The sequence below is a fragment of the Passer domesticus genome, chromosome 3, assembly GCF_036417665.1.
Source record: "Passer domesticus isolate bPasDom1 chromosome 3, bPasDom1.hap1, whole genome shotgun sequence".
NCBI lineage: Eukaryota > Metazoa > Chordata > Aves > Passeriformes > Passeridae > Passer > Passer domesticus.
In genome coordinates this window covers 7,723,925-7,742,846 of record NC_087476.1, presented here as the reverse complement: position 1 = coordinate 7,742,846, position 18,922 = coordinate 7,723,925, and the positions used below count along the sequence as shown (strand labels likewise).

General features: G+C 42.6%; 1 protein-coding gene and 1 long non-coding RNA gene across 4 annotated transcripts in view; one reads left to right on the top strand and one right to left on the bottom strand.

The window, feature by feature from the left end:
* Nucleotides 1-2,224: 2,224 nt before the first annotated feature.
* On the bottom strand, nucleotides 2,225-10,317 carry LOC135295921 (WD repeat and coiled-coil-containing protein). The gene is made up of 5 exons (XM_064411775.1): nucleotides 10,169-10,317; nucleotides 9,730-9,846; nucleotides 6,148-8,017; nucleotides 4,591-4,708; nucleotides 2,225-2,825 (listed from the first exon to the last, which is right to left on the bottom strand). The coding sequence occupies exons 3-5, from the start codon at nucleotides 7,996-7,998 to the stop codon at nucleotides 2,560-2,562; spliced, it is 2,235 nt and encodes a 744-aa protein (XP_064267845.1). The 5' UTR covers nucleotides 7,999-8,017; nucleotides 9,730-9,846; nucleotides 10,169-10,317; the 3' UTR covers nucleotides 2,225-2,559.
* A 68-nt stretch (nucleotides 10,318-10,385) lies between these two features.
* Nucleotides 10,386-18,922, top strand: part of LOC135295926 (uncharacterized) — a 35,283-nt gene continuing 26,746 nt past the window's right edge. For all 3 annotated transcript variants that reach the window (XR_010357965.1, XR_010357966.1, XR_010357964.1), the window contains exons 1-2: nucleotides 10,386-10,802; nucleotides 13,373-13,463. This is a non-coding gene — a long non-coding RNA (uncharacterized LOC135295926). The remainder of the gene's footprint in view (nucleotides 10,803-13,372; nucleotides 13,464-18,922) is intronic.

The following is an 18,922-nucleotide window of genomic DNA, read 5'->3' as shown; positions in this document are numbered from 1 at the left end:
TCTTGGATTAGGCTTGGTACTTTTTCCAACTATTTGGGCCTTCTTTTAATATTTAGCTTTGGTGAAGACCATCCCATAAATTTAGAAATGGCCTTTTGATTTGAAATCAAGCAGCCCTGAAAGGAAATACATTGGTGTGTTGGTTGACAAGAAGCTCAGCATAAGTTGGCAATGTGTGCTCAGAGCCCAGAAAGCCAAATGTGCATCAATGTGCTTTTGTTGCTCATCAGTGTGCCAAATGTGTCCTGGCTGCATCAAAAGCAGCGTGGACAGAAGGTGAGGGAGGAGTCCTGTGAGATCCCACCTGTAGTGCTGTGTCCAGCTCTGGGGCCCCCAATATATGAAGGACACAGACCTGTTGGAGTGGGTCTAGGGGTGGCCATGAAGATGCTCTGACAGCTCTGCTGTGGAGACAGGCTGAGAGAGCTGGGGTTGTTCACTCTGGAGAAGAATCAGGGGAGGCCTTAGAGCCCCTTCCAGTGATAACAAGAGAGCTGGAGAGAGAGTTTTAAAAAGAGCATGTGGTAAAAGTCAAGGGAGAAATGGCTTTAAACTGAAAGAGAGCAGGTTTAGTTTACACATTGGGAAGGAATTATTTTCTGTGAGGGTGGTGAGGCACTGTCACAAATTTCTCATAGAAACTGTGGATGCTTCATCCCTGGAAGTGTTCAAGGCCAGGCTGGATAGGCTTGGAGCAACCTGGTCTAGTAAAAAGTGTCCTTGCCCACCCCAGCAAGGGTCAGAATGAGATGATCTTTCAGGTCCTTTTCGACTCACATGATTCTGTGATTCCATGAAATAAGCAAGTCTCTCAACATAAGAATTTTATTCTTCCAAGATTCCTAGGATTATATTTTAAACGCAGTATTTGGTCACATGCACAGAGCACACCTTGAAGAGCCAGTGTAATCTGTTGACCAAACTATTAACAGCTTTTAGCAGGTGTCTTGCACTTGCTGTGTCTGCTCCACTTACCCCCCACAGTACTGCTCTGTGCACAGGTAAGTCCTTGGTGCTCACCTGGGGAGATGGAAGAACTCCACAGGTCTGTTTGGTGCAACCTGAGACTGAGCACACTTCTGGTGGGAGACACTTTCTCTTGTCAATCTTACACAAATAGTAACAATTCCAAAATAAGCAGCTAATTTTTGTACACTCTTTGGCTGCATAACTAAATTACAGAAGCAGCATTTGAGGCATGAGAAATTCAAAGTCAAGGTGTTCTGCAGAGCCAAGAGTGTTCAGCCCTGACCCTCTCCTCCCATGGGTTAGTGGGATGTTGGAATCAGGAACAGGCATGAAAAAGGACGGTCAGGCAGTTGTGAAGAAACATGGATCATCCCCAGCATCCAGCCTGCTTTGAACCCACGCCCAGTGCTGAGGTTTCAGTGACTTTTTGGTAAGGACAGTTGTAATCATAGTCCACCTTCTGATGAAACAGTGACTGGTACTGTGAAGAGATGATTTTTATGTAAAGGATTGAGCCCACAACTGCCAAATTATTTCACCTGTTTTCCTTCTTCCCTGTTCATTAAAAGCTGTAACTCGTAGTTTCACCACCCAACGCTGAGTGCTCTCTGCAGCTTTTGCTAGTGTTGTATCTTTAATACTGTGGGTTTGTGGATCTATTTCGTTTGACAGTGGCTAAATTTCCAAATAGGCAATAGAAAAATAAAAAAAAAAAGAGAGATTATCTTTGTCCTGAGACAGCAGCTCCAATTCTATAATCTAGCTGCTTGATGCCTTCTCACACAGTAAGTGCCACTGTGAAAGCCTGATAAACTGCTTAAAGTTATCATGCTGTGATTTTATGGGGAGCAATCTTGGATTAGTCTTTTCTTCAGTGCTGCAATCATGTTACATAAACTTGTGCTTACATAAACTTTTTCTACATTTCCCCTTTGCATTTTTTCTCTCTCTCACTACAAAAGCCCATAGAACATTTTCTTCTGTCAGACTTTAGCTGGATGAGACACTGGCAACCACTTCCCCACATCCACAGAGATGGAAGCAGAGAGGTGTTATGGGCAGGTACAGGAGGGGAAAAGGATTTGCTTTCACACAATATGGATATTTCATATATCCTACTTTGTCCCAAACTCCATGACCTTACACTGGTGCTCACACCAGTGCAAACCCAGGTGCACTTCTACAGGCACTGTCCTAAACAACACCAGCACAATATTTCAGGCTTTGGCAGAAGAGAGGAAATGGGAGACAATGCAGCATTTTCAAAGATTTCTTTATTATCCAAGTTTACTATTATCTAAAACCACCAATGTATTAAAGACCAAGATGGAAACTTGAGCTCAGAAACTTGTAAGAATCCACATTTTCAACCTCATCTGTACTGCAAGAGGCATAGTTAAAAAACACTGCTCAGTATAAAAAAAAGTTAACATTTCCAAGGATCAAATAAATAATTTACAATGCAACAAAAAATTATAGAAATTGTACAGAAATTTGAGACTGTTGTTGATAATTTGCAGTCCCATACAGTAAACATAAAAGCCTCCCATCATCAGAGAGGCATTGCAAAACCACTGTCAAAAACTACATTTAATTGCTGGGCTGTTCTGAAGGGCTGATGCTGTCCAAGGTCTTGGAGGAGCAGTCCCTCAGGACTTCCAGAGAACTGGTGATATCCAGGCTCTCAGAAGAAGTGGATCTACACCCCTGTGTGGAACTGATGATGTCCAGAGTTTTGGAGGAGCGGGCACTGTAGCCCTTTGCAGTGGCATCTCTGATGAGGATCTCCTGTGTGGATGTAAACATTAATGGGATGAAGCCCTCGCTGTCCGCTGTGAGAACGATCCAAGAGGAACCTGTGAAGATAAGCACATGGCTGTTGATAAATCTTTGTGTAATTAGGGTATCTTTAAGAGAAAAAAACAAATTTCTTCTAGAATTAAATGCTTCTGTACATTTACAGCTTTCTAGAAAAGAAAAAGTATGAAAATATACAGGTTGTACAATCTCAAAAATAAAGGACACTTGGCACCTACGATGGATTTTGCCACTAGGAGAGGAGACAATAAATGCATGCTTCAAATGAGGAGGAGGATTGAAATTCTGAACAGAATTCATAAGCATCCACACTTGGTTTTAATTAGGTATTGATAAGCTACTTCACAGTGCTAAAGCTATGCAGATACTATAAAAAGCAGAGATTTTTTTAAATTAAATGACAAATTAATGTAATAAAGGCAATTTAGAAACTGCTTTTATTACATAATTTCACTATACTTAATTTCAAGAAATGCAAGGAAGGAACACTTTACAACACTGTACAAACCCAAAATCTCTGCTCCATTTGCTATTTTACTTCCTCACTAGCTTTTTTTTTTTACAATTTGAATCTGAAACCCTGACTTCTAACAATATAGATAAACCAGAAAATTTTTATATTTTTATCCATTAAGCTGATGAAGCAAGAAAATAGAGCTCATGAGGGGTAAGGGAATTCAGAGGAGCGTTTCCAGCTGTTTGTAAATTTGTATTATGTAACTTTAGGTCACAAGTAAGGTCACAAGAAGATTGTAGCTTAAAAGCACACAACCCACTAATCTTTTGGCTTAATTTGGACCAAACTTGAAAATCAATACAACTCAGGATTTGGAAATACCATTCCTACTTTGCATCTGTATATTTCAAACAAATATACTCCCTCAACAATTCCTCAGGAGAAATAAAACTTGGACAATGGCAGGAACAGCAGCCTTAGGCTTTGGGATGGTTGCCCACTGATCTGCAAGCAGGGGGAGAGCAGATACAGGGGGCAAGTAGATGGAAAAAAGCACAGGGAATACCTGTAGTAGTGAGCAATCACACCCCAAAGTGTGTTTTCTACCTCTGCCCAGAGTGAGACACTCAGGACTGACATGTACTCAGAACTGACACATACACAAACACGTGGAGTGGGCACAGCATGAACTGGTAACAGCAGAGAACACAGCAGGAAGAGAGGGAGTTTTCCTCACAGCAAAATCTGATGTGAAATGCACTGCTGAAGTGTACAGAGCTGCTTCTCTGCTACAGGATTTCCTACAGCAAGTCTAGATGCTGGAGCCACAGATTCAAATATAGAACACTGTACTCCCAAAACCACCAGTCAGCCCTACTCTCCTTGTTACTCAGACTTCTCTCTATAGAGCAGCTGAAAACAAGTAAAACACTGGCTGAAAGCAATTTTTCTATATAACTAGTTACTTGATAAGGGCATCAATATGTAAGTTTGCTCTTCTTTTTTTTATAATGCAAAGTTCTTCTCAGTAAAAGAAGATTCAGAGAAGAATTTTTACATTATTAAAAAAAAAAAGGCAAAATTTTATTCATCTTTCATTATTTATTCCTTGGGTTTTTCCCTGGATGGAATATGCATATCACTATTGCTCACTAAGAATGACACACAGCATCACAGAATGGTTTGGGTAGGAAGAGACCTTAAAGCTCATCCAGTTCCACTCCCCTTGCACTAGACCAGGCTGCTCCAAGCTCCATCCAACCTGGACATGGGACACTTCCAGGGATGGGGCAGCCACAGCTTCTCTGGCAAGGTGTTAGAAGTGCTCTTGGATAATCCCAACATACCGTGCTGCATTTCTACCAGGGAGAGGTTGAATATCTGCTGCACGATGTTTAGGCGCAGTTTACCATCACAGAGAAGAACGGCCCGACTTTCATCTGCATCACTTTTGGAAAGCTGCTTCTGAAAATGCAAGCAACAGTCATTAGCTGCTGTGATGTATAATTAATATGGCATTAATCACAACAGGATCACAGACGTGTCTTCAGTGGCATTATTTACAGAAAATCAAATGATTCACACATTCAGGCCCGTTTGCAAGATTTATCCTTTGAAGTCTCGGCTGTCAAAGTGCTCATGAGTGAGTGACAGCAGCAAGGAACAGTGCTTATCCAGCACGTCAGAACAGGGGAGAAAATCTCACACTGCTGCTGAAGAAAACATGAGCTTCATCCACAACACAATCCTCATCCCCATCCTTCCATCTGTGAGGGACATTTCCTCAGGGAGCTTGTAAAGCTTCAGGTTTTCTATCCCCACCCTTCCCCATCCATCCCTGATCCAAAACTTCAGAAGTGAGAACTCCTGGTCATGAATGCTGGGGTGAGGAACAGACTCACAAGTCAGAAGGGCTTATTTTTCCCACCCCTGACCATCACTGCCTCCAGCAATCCAAAAAGCATCTTCAAAGAATATGCCCAGTTGGGCACAGCAACGCATTTTTAAAAATCTGTTATTACAATTATTAAATGTTTATAATGGAAAACAGCGAAGAGAGTGAGGGAATATGATCTAGAAATTGAATTCAATGCTACAAAATTAGGAATTTTTTGCAATAATAAAGAATAAAAGTAAGAGCTAATTGAAAGGAAAATGGCAGCTTAAATTACTTTGAATACTGACTAAGGTTAATTAATCTGAATTCTAGAAATGACGAAGTAGATCTCTGCCAGGTTTTGATAATCAGGTAATTTACCCTTTCTAGCATGAGATTTGCAAGAGCAAATCTTTCAGCCAAACAATGTGTTTTTTCACGTGAAATTTCACTTTAAATCCATTTTTAAGCCATGTTAATGGAATTATCTATTGTGTCCCTAAAGGTCTCTTTCCTCTTTGGATGGTGCTCTCAATGCTAATTAGCACCATTTCTGTTTCAAAGCCAAGGCAATTTGCTTTTGTTTCAGTCTCCATTATTTTAGTTTTCCTCACAGGAGAGCAGGAGATTGATACCAATTCCCACACATGGAAATCTTCACTTGTCTAAATTTCTATACAGAAAGCTTTGGATGTTGCTTAGAAAAAGCATTCCCTTCCAAGATCTCTATAAAGGGCTTTAATTCTGCAGCTGGGCTGCAACATGTGGGTCCTCTGCAATCCCAGCAGCCTCACTGCAGAGTGAGGGGTTTGGCCCAGTGTGAGGTGGCACAGGGAGCTGCACATTCCTGAATATCCCATTGGTTTAAAAACACTGGAAGCCTGCAGAGTAATGGGATTTACAACCATATGTAACTACCTGCAGGAACAGGATGGAAATCTAATCCTACTGACTGTTACTAGAGCATTACAAAGAACATACAGCCATAAACAGGTTTCACCATTAAGGCTTCCAATATTAAAATTACCTGGCAGGTGATCTTAATAAATGAGGGTTCCTGAGAAGATGGGTATACTGGAAGACTTCTCTTCCCAGATTTTAGCAGCTCAGTTAGTTCAGAAAGATGATGCTGCAATTCTGTGAAGTTACCAGACAATTTTTCCACATTTTTTAAAAAGCAACTCGCCTCCTTCTCACTGAACAGGTTATTCTTGTAAGAATTGGGTATTTTGGAAGCTGCCTCATGCTGCCTTTTTGGGGACGTTGGCTTGTTGGAAGCATTAGACAGCGCAACGCTCCGATTAACTGGCTCAGCATCCAGAGTCTCTACAGCTGGAGGAAAATTCATGGAAATCTTTTTGTCTTTGAAGTCGCTGATGTTCAAGAGGAAGTTTTGTTCATAAGCAGGACTCTTGAGTTCTTCAATGAGTTTCCTTCGGCTTGTGGGGGACTGAAGGGCAGAGCGATCTGGTATCAGGAGCCCACGGCTGAGAGGGTGGACATCTCTAGAGGGATCATGAGTAACACTGGAAAGGTTCAAACTGGAGTTGCCATCAGCTGACACAGATTTTGAAGGACCCATCTCAAGTATCAGTTCTTTAATCATCAATCGGATCATGTATTTGTCTGATCTTGAAGAAGGAAGAAAAGCAGGGTCAGTGAATTTTTGTCTTCCAACCAGTATCAGTAACAATTTATTGGTCAAGAAGCACAAACCCTTTGGCTTCTCGCTTTTCTCTAGCTGAATTTGTTGAATATTGGGTAAATTGGATGAAGTCAGTGAATAGACTAAAATAACGTTACAAGTATTGGAGGCAACAGATACAGTTTGAGTTTTGGAGTCAAAAGCCATTATATCAGGAACAAGAATGCCTGGGATGCTCACTTTTTTAGTAGAGGTAACCTTTCTTTCAAAAGTCACCAAGATGAGGTGTGAGGAATCTTGGCCACTTCCCGTCAGGTAGTCCTTGGGCCTCAGGTGCAGGAGAGGGCTGGAATCAGCACTCTGCTTGCTAGACAGTATGTGAGTTAGGTCCACAGGAGATGTAACTACAGACAAGGGCTTCTCAGAGTCCAGTGACTTCTTCCCTCCATCCAAGGAATACTCTTCCTCCCCACACAAGCTGGACTGGGAGGGGAAGGACTCGGTTTCAACGCTCGATGGAACTTCGAAGGCAACACCAGCATTTAAGCCACAGATCTTGTCCAGAGGGAGCTCGGTGGCAACAGCGACTTGTAAATTCTGCGTAGCTTCCACGGCACAGATGTAGCCTCCCACATCAAAGATTGGGCAAAAAGAGCAAGCGCTGAGTGTTTTCTGAGCATCATCCCAAATGTAAGAATGGAGGGCACTGCCCACCCCCACAACCAGGCGGCTCCCTTCCTTGGTCCAGCAGGCGCAGTGGATGAGCCCGCTGCCCTTGATGTCCGCGTTAATTCTGGAGTTGTTGAGGTGGACGGAGGGCAAGACGGAGGCGTCCCGGGTGGTCAGCACGGCCAAGACCTCCTTGCTGGGATGCCACACGCAGCCCTGGGGCAGCACGGGATACGGCTCGCTGATGTCGCAGATCTGGGAAACCAGGAGCTTGCTCCTGTCGGCGCCGCTGAAGCAGAGCTGCCAGATGGTGATGTGCTTTTTGTGCTGCACCGCCAGCAGCGCCGGGGCCTCGGCGGGACTCGGGCCCCAGTAGAGCCCGTGCACGTGCTCAAACTGCCCCACCACGCTCGAGTCACCGAAGCTGGGCTCTCCGTCGTGCAGCTGCAGCGCCGTCAGGATCACCTGCTTGCCATCCGTCCAGGCCAGCCCGTGCACGGGGTGAATGGCCTGCTGCAGGGCGTTGAGGCCAGTTCGCAGCAGCTTCGCCTTTCCCAGCTCCATGGCTTCTAAAGCGGCACATCTGCACAGAACGGAATGAGAAGGAAAGATAAATTATTGTAGAGGATAGAGGACAGTACCTGGATGAATATTCAGCTTATGACCCTGCCAGTGCTCGATTCTTCCTTCCAGTGAAGTCAATATAAACACAATGTTCACCTACGCTTAATTCACAGCCCAGTAATTTTTTAATGATATTTCCACCACGAAATGCAATTTTAAGAGAAACTTTGCTGTTTCTATAGGCTTACCGTCAGATTTCTGCTGCATTTTCATCACAAGACCAGTCCTTCCATTCTAATCAGTAACTTGCTGTTCTTAGAATATTTTCTATTTACTTCAATATCAACAATTCTCAAAATATTGCTGCTCACTCTCAACTTCCCAGAGCACTTGTGGTCAGATGAAGTAATCCCTTACAAGTATAACCAAGCATTAATGTATTATCTACAAATCTGATCCTGTATTAAGCATGTGAGAATGAGGCATTTGGATGGTTATCCCAGAAAGCTGTCTAAGAAAGCAAAATGCAATTTTGAAGAGAGTTAGGATGAAAGCAGATTTTTCAGAGGAGTTGAAAGAAAAAAGAATTTTAAAAAAGACATACACAAGGCATCAACACTTTGTAAAACTACAGCATTTTACACTAATTTCTAGTTTTTGAGCTGCGAGCAATCCCTACTCTGTGCACAAAAGCCAGTTCAAAGGAATTGATGGTTTCCTAATTTCAGATCTCCACACAATTTGGCTCAGATGAAAAGCCATGGCAGAGAATGAGCTGCAGTTTTAGTAGGAAACATGAAAAACAACAAGAAAGTTTTTTTGAGACTAAAAACTGTCAAACTGGAAGTTTGTGCATATTATCACAATATGCAGGGCCTGACACCATTCAGTATTTAAATCATTTGTGGATGACCCTAAACTTGCAGGAAGAGGACTGCAAGAATGGATTTCAAAGATAAAAATTGTATAGAAAGTTATTATGGCCAAAGCAACTTCTTCTCAACCTAATAACAAGTGCAAAATAATACACTTAGTAAAAAAAAACAAAACCCACCAACTTGGATACCTCTCTAGGAATAATTCCCTAGAGGTATAGCAAAAAATGATGTGGCTTACAATGAATCAAAAACTGAATATTGCAGTAATGTGAGATTTGTAGCCAAGTAAGAATAATTTGGATGGTAATTATCCTACTTTCTCAATGCTAACAGCACCTCCACTGAACCTACTTCTGAGTTCAACATGATAGAAATGCTCAACAAAGCTAAGGGATCAGAGAAACACAGGAAGTGGGTTCTCTGTCTGGAGAAGCCTGTGAGTGGGAGCTAGAGAACATTCACCAGCCCAGTTACAGAACCATCCACTGGTCTCCAGGTATACCCTGCATGATAATAATCAGCTTAGTTTCAACAAAGATTTAGGTCAGCTATTAAGGAAAAATTCTGGCTATGTGTGATAACTAAGCATGGAAGCAGGTTACCTTGGAGAGGAGGGGAAGGCACTCCATGAATTTCATAATCTGTAAGAGCTAATTAAGGAAATGTCTGTCAGGGATAAATTTAAGTACACTGAATCCTGCCTCACAGGAGAGCACTCAAGACACTTCCAATAGAACTTCTCCACCATCCAGCTGGCCTCTCCTCTATAACCAACCTCAGTGCTGTCCAGCAGCCACCAGTTCCAGGAAAATTAACACTGGATGTTCGCTGTGCACTGCCGGGCAATACTTACTGACGGCAGGGAGATGCGAGATCATGTGCCTCACAAGGCACTGAAAGATGCTAAACCTCCTGGGCCGTCTGGAGAGGCTCCTGTGTCACAAGGGGCGTTTTCGCTATCCCAGCTGCCCTGGAAAACCAAACAGAGCACGAGTGGCCAGTGCCTTCCTGTGCCCAACCCCGCACCGCCTCCTGCAGCGCCGGCCCAGCCGCAGCTCCCCGGGCAGTGTCACACCACAGGCCGGCTGTTGGGCGAAACGCGGCGCCCGTCCCAGCCCCGGGGGCGGAGGGGCCGCTGCAGGGACCCCCCTGCACCGCGCTGGGCAGCGGCGGCCCGGCGAGCCCGCACAAACCTCCCGCCCGCGCCGCCGCTGCCTGCGCGGGCCCGCCCGCACCGCCGCTCCCCGCCTCCCGCCGCCTCTCCGCCCCGCCGCGGCCGCGGCCTCGCTCACCCGCCCTGCCGGCGGCCCGACCCGGCTGCGCTGAGGCGGTCCCGGGCCCCGCAGCCCCGGCGGCGCTGGGCTGTGGCGGGCACCGCCTTCCCGCAGGGCCTGGCCCGCCTCCCCTCCCCGCACCGCCCGGCCCAGCACGGCCCAGCTCCGCCCGACCGCGCGGGGCGCCGGCGCCACTCCGCCCGCCCGGCCGCTCTGCAGCGGCGGCGGCGGCGCTCTATGGCCCCGCAGGCGGGTGGCGCCTCGCGCCGCCGCCCCCGCTCCCCACAGCGCCCCTGAGGGGCAGGACGTGATGCGGGCTCGCAAATCGCAGGGTGTCCGCCGCTGGGAGGCATCCGCGGGGACCATGGAGCCCAGCTCCTGTGCGCACACACCGCAAGAATCACACCGTGTGCCTGAGAACGCTTCCTCAGCTCAGCCTTAGTGCTGGGACCGCTGCCCTGCGGAGCCTGTTCCAGTGGCCAGCCACTTTCTGGGTGAAGAGCCCTTTTCTGATATGCAGCATAAACCTCCCCTGACACAGCTCCAGGCCATTCCCCCAGCTCCCGGCACTGGTTGCCAGGTGGATCAGTGCCTGCTGCCCCTCATGAGGACGCTGAAGACCACAATGAGATGTCCCCTCAGTCTCCTCCAGGTTGGATAAACCATCCTCTTAAGGCTTTTTCCTTTCTGTGAAAAACGCTAATCACTTGTTTTTGAAATTTTAAAAGTTTAATAGTAATAAAGTGGTTATAAAAATAGTAATATAATTAGAGTAATAAAATTTGAACAATTGAGATTAGGATAATATGAGACAATAAAAACAAAGAGATATGGACGTCTGTGTACCTTTTTCTGGGTAACACAAGCCCAAAAAAAAGGACCCCTGTTAATAGAGGATTAACTCTTAAAAACAATCGCCTGTTGCATATTCATACATCTCGTATGTGATGTACAAATTCCGTTCAATCACAGGATTTTGTTTGGTCACTGTCAACTTCTTCCTCTTAATCCTCATGCTGTTTTCTGAGCTAGGTGGGAAGAAGTTAGTTTTTTGCTAAGGGAGCAATAAATTCCCTTTCTCTGAAAGATTTAGGTGTGCTGTGGCTTCTATCTGGTGCGAGTACTTTCTTAAACAAATATCTTACATAGCATAGTTTCTAATTTAACATTGTGTTATAACCTAAAACTATATTTAATACACTACTTAAGAAAATTAATCCAGCATAACTTTCTAACATACACATACAATATTCATTTTAATACTTGTGAAAAGGCAATCATAAAATACACATTTTTCACACCTTCCATACCCTTGCCATCCATGTGGCCCTCCTTTGGGTGTCCTTTTTATACTGTGGCACTCAGAACTGCACATGGGACTCAAGGTGCGGCCGTACCAGTGTGGAACAGAGGGACAATGCCCTCCCTGGGCCAGGGGTCAGTGCTGTGCCTGATGCACCCCAGGGCATGGTTGGCATCAAGCAAAGCATCACCAGCCAGGCTAAGGAGGTGATTGTCCTGCTCTTGTCACTGCCATTGCCCCAGGGTGTCATCCACGGTGTGACACTTCCCCGCAGGACCCCCAGCCTGCTCACACCCGTGTGGCTCTTGGAGAGCCCTGAGGAAGTGGCACAGAAGAGCAGAGATGCCTCCAGCAGGAGGACATCAGGTCCCTGGTGTGGTGTATCCCATCCCACGAGGTGGTCACACTGAAGTGGGGAAAGCATCTAAATTCAGTACAGAACTACTCCAGTACAACCTACCTGGTCCTGATTTATTGTATTGAGCATAGCTCCTTACAAGTCTCTGAGGCCTTTTAAAAGTTAATTATATTGCATGACTGTGCCACTTTGCCACTCCTTAGCACTGCAGAGCAGTGTACCAGATCATTGTACCAGTTTTGAAACCCACACTCCTGACAGGATGTTGAAACACTGGAAAAGGTGCCATAAAAAGAGCTGCCAAAGGTGTGGGGGAAAAAAATGCTTAAAATAGTTGCAAGGTCAAATATGTAGGTAGCTCCAACTTAGCAAAAGAAGAACACTAGGTGGTGACTTGACCATATCACATGAGTGCCTGTACAGAGGGGAAACAAAAGCATAAAAAAGCTCTGAAGTTAGTGAAGGAAGGTTTTGCAAGAGCCGTGGACAGATTCAAATATGTAGGCTACATCTGTGAGTCTGACTGACCATTGGAAGAAACTGCCATCAGAGCATCTTCACATTAAAACTTGGTGGTTTTCAGGGACATACCATTTTAAATAGTAAGTCATAGAATGGTTTGGGTTGGAAGGGACCTTAAAGATCATCTTCTTCCAACCTCCTGCAGCAGCAGGGAGACCTTCCACTATACCAGGTTTCTCAGAGCCCCATACAGCCTGGCTTTGAAACCCTTTGACAAAAGACATTCCCACCTCCCTTCTCTGCACCACTGGCCTACCTGAACAGCTCACTCAAGCCAATTTCCCAAGAAGTTCTGTTACACAAATGTTTAATCTGTTCTTACCTTCATAATGTCCATTTTCCTCAGTGGTGAGTCTGGCCAACCAGGACTGTCACTTGGTGTCTGGGACCCTGAGCCACCAGCTGGCTTTATTAGAGAAAAACAGTTTTCTGACTATGATTTTAGTCTCATAAAGAATTCTGTTAAACAGCAATGGTTTCACTATTTTTTAAATATAAAACTTAAATTCACCATCCATATTAATAGACAGAAATAAACATTTAAACCACAGAGACCACAGTTTAAGAATGCCTTAAAGACATTTTCATGGTAAATGTCCATTTTTGTTTCTTATGTATATAATTATACATTTAAGTATTTTTTAAGACTTATTTTATAATGTGTTGTATGTAAACTGCTAATAGAGTTCAACAAATGAACTGAAAATATCACAAAACATCAGAGTTAGTTGAAAATCTGTAAAATAATATTTCCATTGAAATGGAATTGACTGAAGCTACCAGAGTGCCAGAATGGCGTGCAGGTAGTTATTATTACACCAGTTGTTTATTTCCATGCCCAACAGTGTGTGCCTTATTTGTGTAACCACAGCCTGGTTATTTTGACATGTAGAACAGCATGAAAAAGGCTGGAGGCTGCTTGGCCAGCAGCCATGAGCCATGGCTGGTCACAGAGCTGTGATATGCATGGGCACAATGGTTATTCCTCAGCAGCTGTACTGCAAATAAACATCTCTGGTTTTCTTTCTTTCTTTTCCAGACTTCCCAAGCTGGTCACGGCTGATACATACGGTGTGTCTGTGACTTTGGGGGTTTTAACAACGCAGAACCCGCTGGGAGAAGTCTATAAGGTAGAAAATGGCTCAATGAAATTATGTAAGGAAAAGTGTTTAAAAGGCTGAAATTAGAGAAATCGTTTCCTGTGGTCATGCTCATTTAAAGCACACATCTTGACTTTCAAAAACATGTGATTGCATTGAGGCAGGCTTATCCTTAAACACTGAGCAGACTCACAAATCTGATCTCAGGCCCTGCATGAAGAGCAGATTTGCCTTCTCATAACTTAATTTGTTGTATCATTTGGGTGTCTGCTTTTCAAATTAGTTGAAACACAACGTTAATCAGAATATAGGAGAGTCTGGGACAGAAGAGTGATGAATACCTTCTAGAGGGAGGGAATGGCAGGGAAGGAAGGTGAAATGGTTGTGATGAGATACATAGAGTTGTTGATTTTGCACTCTAGATTTTTTCTTGGCTCTTACTGAACTTGTACACTTTTAAAGAACATGATGCTACAAGGGAAAAGAATAATTTAAAGAAAGTTTCTCTCAGCTTCATAAGCATCATTTTAAAACATATATATGTATTTAATCCAGTCTATGGACACTACTGAATGAGCAAATTGATCTCATAATTGTATTTCTTAATGGGAAAACTTAATGAGGCACTACCATGTAATTTAGACCTCTAAAATATGATATGATAAAGCCTAGGATCGGCAGCTAAAAGATACAGATGTTTTATGTGTTTTTTATTGTCAGATTAAAAATGTTTCTTCTTCATTCTGGAAGCTGATTAGTAATGAAAATAATATGAGATGAGCAATTTTGCAGAAAATTGCCTCGTCCTGAGTCAATATCATGTGGTCAGAAGAAGTCAGACAGTGCTGGGGGGTGTGTGAACAGGATCCTTGTATTGTGTCTGCTTGGCTTGGCTGAGTACAGCCAGACGGGGTCACAGTACTTCCACAGCCAGGCAAAATTGAATTTTGTGCTCTTTAGCATGAAGTCTTGCAGGGGATTCCTTTTGGCTCCAGGCTTTGAAGAATGGAGAGGATCAGTGTGAATTTTGGAGATTGGAACAGCGACAGGGTGGGAATTGCTGCTTTTCTCTGCAGCTGTAGCTACCACACCTCTCCTAAAGCAGCTACCACTGCAGGTCTCCTGCAGCCTGCCCTAGCAGGTTGTACTGCACAGGTACAACACTTTGCTGGTTGTTGTAGACAGAGGAGACTCAGAATGTTGTGTATATTGGTTTTCAAGCAGTTGGTTGTTTCCTACACCTGGAAGAAGGCATGGGAAATGTACAAAACTCACACAGGAAAGTTTATCACCCCCTTCAGTGGTTCATGCTGTGACACCCTATTTTTTCTGTGTGTAAAAACCTGTACCAGTGCTTTTCCATGTCTGAAACAGGCCTTCAGCTGAGTTCTACCCACTGTGTTGCAGTTCAGGAAAAGACAATGCATGCTGGCATAGGGCAGAGAAACGAGATCCAGGGTGGATGTCTGTGAGAGAAACTGAAGAGTGGTGTTGCATAGAGAAAAGGAAACTCAAGGGAGACCTAATGGACAGAAAAGTTTTCAAGTATTTAACAGACAGCTGCCCCAAACAAGGATCTAAACTGTGTTTATTCAAAACAGACCTTCCAGACCTGGAGTAAAGACACTGGAATAAAGCTCTATAAATAAATAAATTGATAAATCCATGCTAATACTCTTGTGCTGCTGTGGAAGTGCTACAAAGTAAAAATCAGTCTCCTGACTTCTCCGTTTGTTGTATACCACAAATAACACACAAAACCAGTGTATATTGAAAATAAGATAGCCTCTTAAGAGTCTTTCCATTTTAAAATTGAGTTGTGCAAATCAGCCATGTTGTAAACAAGGATTTTTGATATGACAGTGTTCCTTTGGAATAATCTTTGCAAGGGCATTTCCAGGCATAGACCTTCAGAGCAAATGGGATCTTCTTTTTAATTACACATCCTTGTAACCGTGTTTAATCCAGAACCAAGCTGATACACAAATCCCATAATTACAGATATTTAGCAATATCTTATGACAGAGATTTTGTTCAAATCTTAATCTTTCTGGTAGGCATCTGGATTCCCTTTTCCTTGTGCCACCATATATATACATCTCTTCTCTGTAAATGTTGCTGCGAGAACCCTTCCTTGTAAACAATTCAGTCCTAGATACTTCTGTCTCCTACAGATAAATTTTCTATTTTCCTTTTATGTAACTAATCTGCAAAAGCGCTTCTTTGATCTTTGCTGCCACTTAGGTTAATCCTGCATTTCTGGCAGACTGTTTTCATGCACAGTTTTCTTTTATGCTATTAAGAGGTTCAAGTGTTTTGAGATAACAGTGTATCAATGAAGATCAGTGTCACTACGTTTTGTGCTGATAGAAATATCATTGATATCTAAATAAAATGTTAATGAGGACAGGTAGACATGGAAATGGAGATGACAGCTCTGTACAAGTTACATGAGCATAAGAGTATTTACAAACTGAACAAAATCATGACTTGTTTGAAGTTCAAGGGAAATTTTGACAGTACTTTGCACTGGAGCTGACTTTTCTTCATTTGACTTAGGTGAACTAAGTTTCTGAGGGAAAGATAGCAAGGGAAGCAATTACCATTACACAAATTAGATGGTGCTATGCTGTCTAAGGTAGGAAATATGTAATAAATGCAATGAGCCATATTGAAAATGTTCTGAAGTATTACAATTAAAGAGAAATTTATTGATATTTAGAGAGACACGGAATTCACTGACAGCTAAAAGGAATGAGCTATGATAGCAGGAGGCATGTTAGTATTTGTTGGTCTGCCTTCTATGCTGGTAGAACTGTGCAGCTGAGCTGTGGGTTGGATTGAGAAATGCATCCACTTTAAAAGTGTTTTGGTTGGTATTTTTAGCCCCATAAATGTTTGGGTCTGTGTATTTCCATCCAGTGACTGCAGGATGAATGAAGAGGGGTCCAAAATCCTGTCACCAGTATTGCTTTGGAAAATTTCACCTCCAGCTAAATTTCCGTAAGGATATAAAGAATTTTTCTTACACAACAAAAGTTTATTTTTTGACATCTGAAATTAGTAAATCATTGTGAATTTTGTACTATTTTTATAAAATAATGTTTGGGAACTGTGTCTTTCTATACTGCCTTTTATGTTTTTAAAATTTGTTACATATGTTTGATTGGAAGGAAGTGACTGTTGCCTCTGAAGTGGCCTAAAGGTTTGCATTTGCCCAGAGTTTCAGTTTGGTTTTGTCTGTAGTTCATCCTGTGGTGTTTGGGTGCTCTCCTGGCTGTGTGCTGCCTTGGCTGGTAAGATGCCACCTGCACAAGAGGGGTGGATCCTTCCCACTTTGGAGACTTGAGTGAGGGGTACATAATGGCATTAGCTGGGGAGTAATGGCAGCTCTCTCCGTATCCATTAGATAATAACACTGTCAGGAACTACTGAACCTCAGCAAAGTGAGTTTGCATTTAACATCAAGACTCTGACATTGCCTCAGTCTGCTGAAAAAAATGAAACCATAACATTGACTAATTTACATATATATAAATATATAAAATTACTATTAACGTTAAACCACTAACACATAAGTTAATTTCAGTTGTGTATGACAATGGAAAATAAAGTAATACTTGCATGTGTGAAATTTCATAACTCCTGGGATTTACCTTGCCTAACTTCACATGCTTAAAAGTCAGGTCAGATGAGTTCAGCTCTAAAGGATGGGTTAGTGCTACCAGTGTGTGTTGGGTTTTTAAGGAACAAGTTAAACATCTGACAGCAGTTACTTCAGAATAATTAGCATTATTTTGGGTTAGAGAGATGGACTTTTCAGCAACATTTTGGGTGGGAAAATGGTCCAGGGCTTGTGGTTAAGGCAGGAAAACCTGAAAGTAAAAATAGCTAAAAATAAGTTCATTATCCAAGCTTGGAAATACAGAGGAAAACGAGAATCAGGGGAAAGGAAGTTAGGCTTGATGATACTGTTGATGCTGTTTCAGTGGTTGAAAATATATTGAAGAAATTCACATGAGTATAGAAAATACTATTCTAGAGTAATAGAGGGAAAAATGGAAGAACTAGTTGAGGGTAATGCAGGGCCTCCTTTATACACTTCCTGCTGTGATATCTCACTTTTTAGCTATTATAAAGAATAACAAAATAATATTTCATTGTGTACAGTCAGCATCATAAATTGGCCAGCAGAATTTCAGACTATTTTGATTTTGCTGGATTTCATTTGTATATTGTTTTATTATCGTTCTCATGAAACCATTTTACAAACCAAAAAAGAAAAAGTCCATGTGGAATACAGAACTTCTGTAGTTAGCATTTTCTCAAGAAGTGGGACGTACATAAAAAAAAAAAAAAAAACATGAAAAGAAAGCAGACTGTTGCAACTTAGCAGGCAACTTATGGAAACTGTAAGGTGAGTTTTAACTTGACTTTGAAGCAGATTATACTTTTAAGTAATGCTGTAGCAACTCCTAAAAATATACTGGAATGCATATAAATGTGCTGGCTAAAGATGCAGAGTAATTAAAATGAAAATTTAGACTTTGTGGTATGTTGTTTATTCCCCACAGGGGAAATGTTTTGGAGGAGCTGGTACCCCATTTAGACTTCTGAGTGCCACTGGTTTGGCATACCGAGTGTCATCATTCTGCTTCCACCTCTAATTTAAGCTCCTAGTCTTCCTCTGGTTTAATTACAGACTACAGACTTCCCTGCTGGGTGGCTCTGGACACGAGCTTAACACCAGTAGTCTCCTTATTCTTCCAGAGGGCACTGTCCTTTCTGGTGACTTTCTGTCAGACAGTCTGTTGGCTCTCCTTTCTGGTGACTCTCCTTTCTGGTGACTGTCTAGTCTGGTGACTGTCCTTTCTGCTGGTGAAAGAAGAAGCTAAAAAAGGGGGTTGGTGCTTCATGATGTTTGGATGATCTGAACAACTTCCCTTTCCTACACTGATCAATTTTGGCTCTGTAAAATAACATTTGAGGAGGATGGTGAAGGCTTCTCAGTCTCTGCTTTTGTCCTTTTCACAATCTCTTCTCTGCTCAACTTGTTTAGTACAAGCTCTCTCCACATGCCTTTATCACTGTTTTTGCAAATATCTTCTGTACAGCTTGTGCTTAATAGAACAGTTGTCTTTTATCTCTCTACTTCACTGATTCTCCATCTGTTCTCCATCCAAACCGAAGCTGAACATTTATCCTCTGCTTTGCATAAATCTCTTCAGCACTTCTTCCACTGCTTTTATTACTTTCAATTTTAACTTTACAGCCCTGTGATAGACACTAGATAAGATAACTCTGCACTGTGCTGCTCTCCTTAATCATTACTTGGAAAAAAATATTTATTTGTTCAATTATTGTTCATTTTTGAGTGTATCTATATTATTTAAACCCTTGTTTTCAAGCATATTTACATAACAGCATATCAATAAATGTGGGAGCAGTTCTATTCTTTAACATAATACAATTTTAATTGATGTACAGCA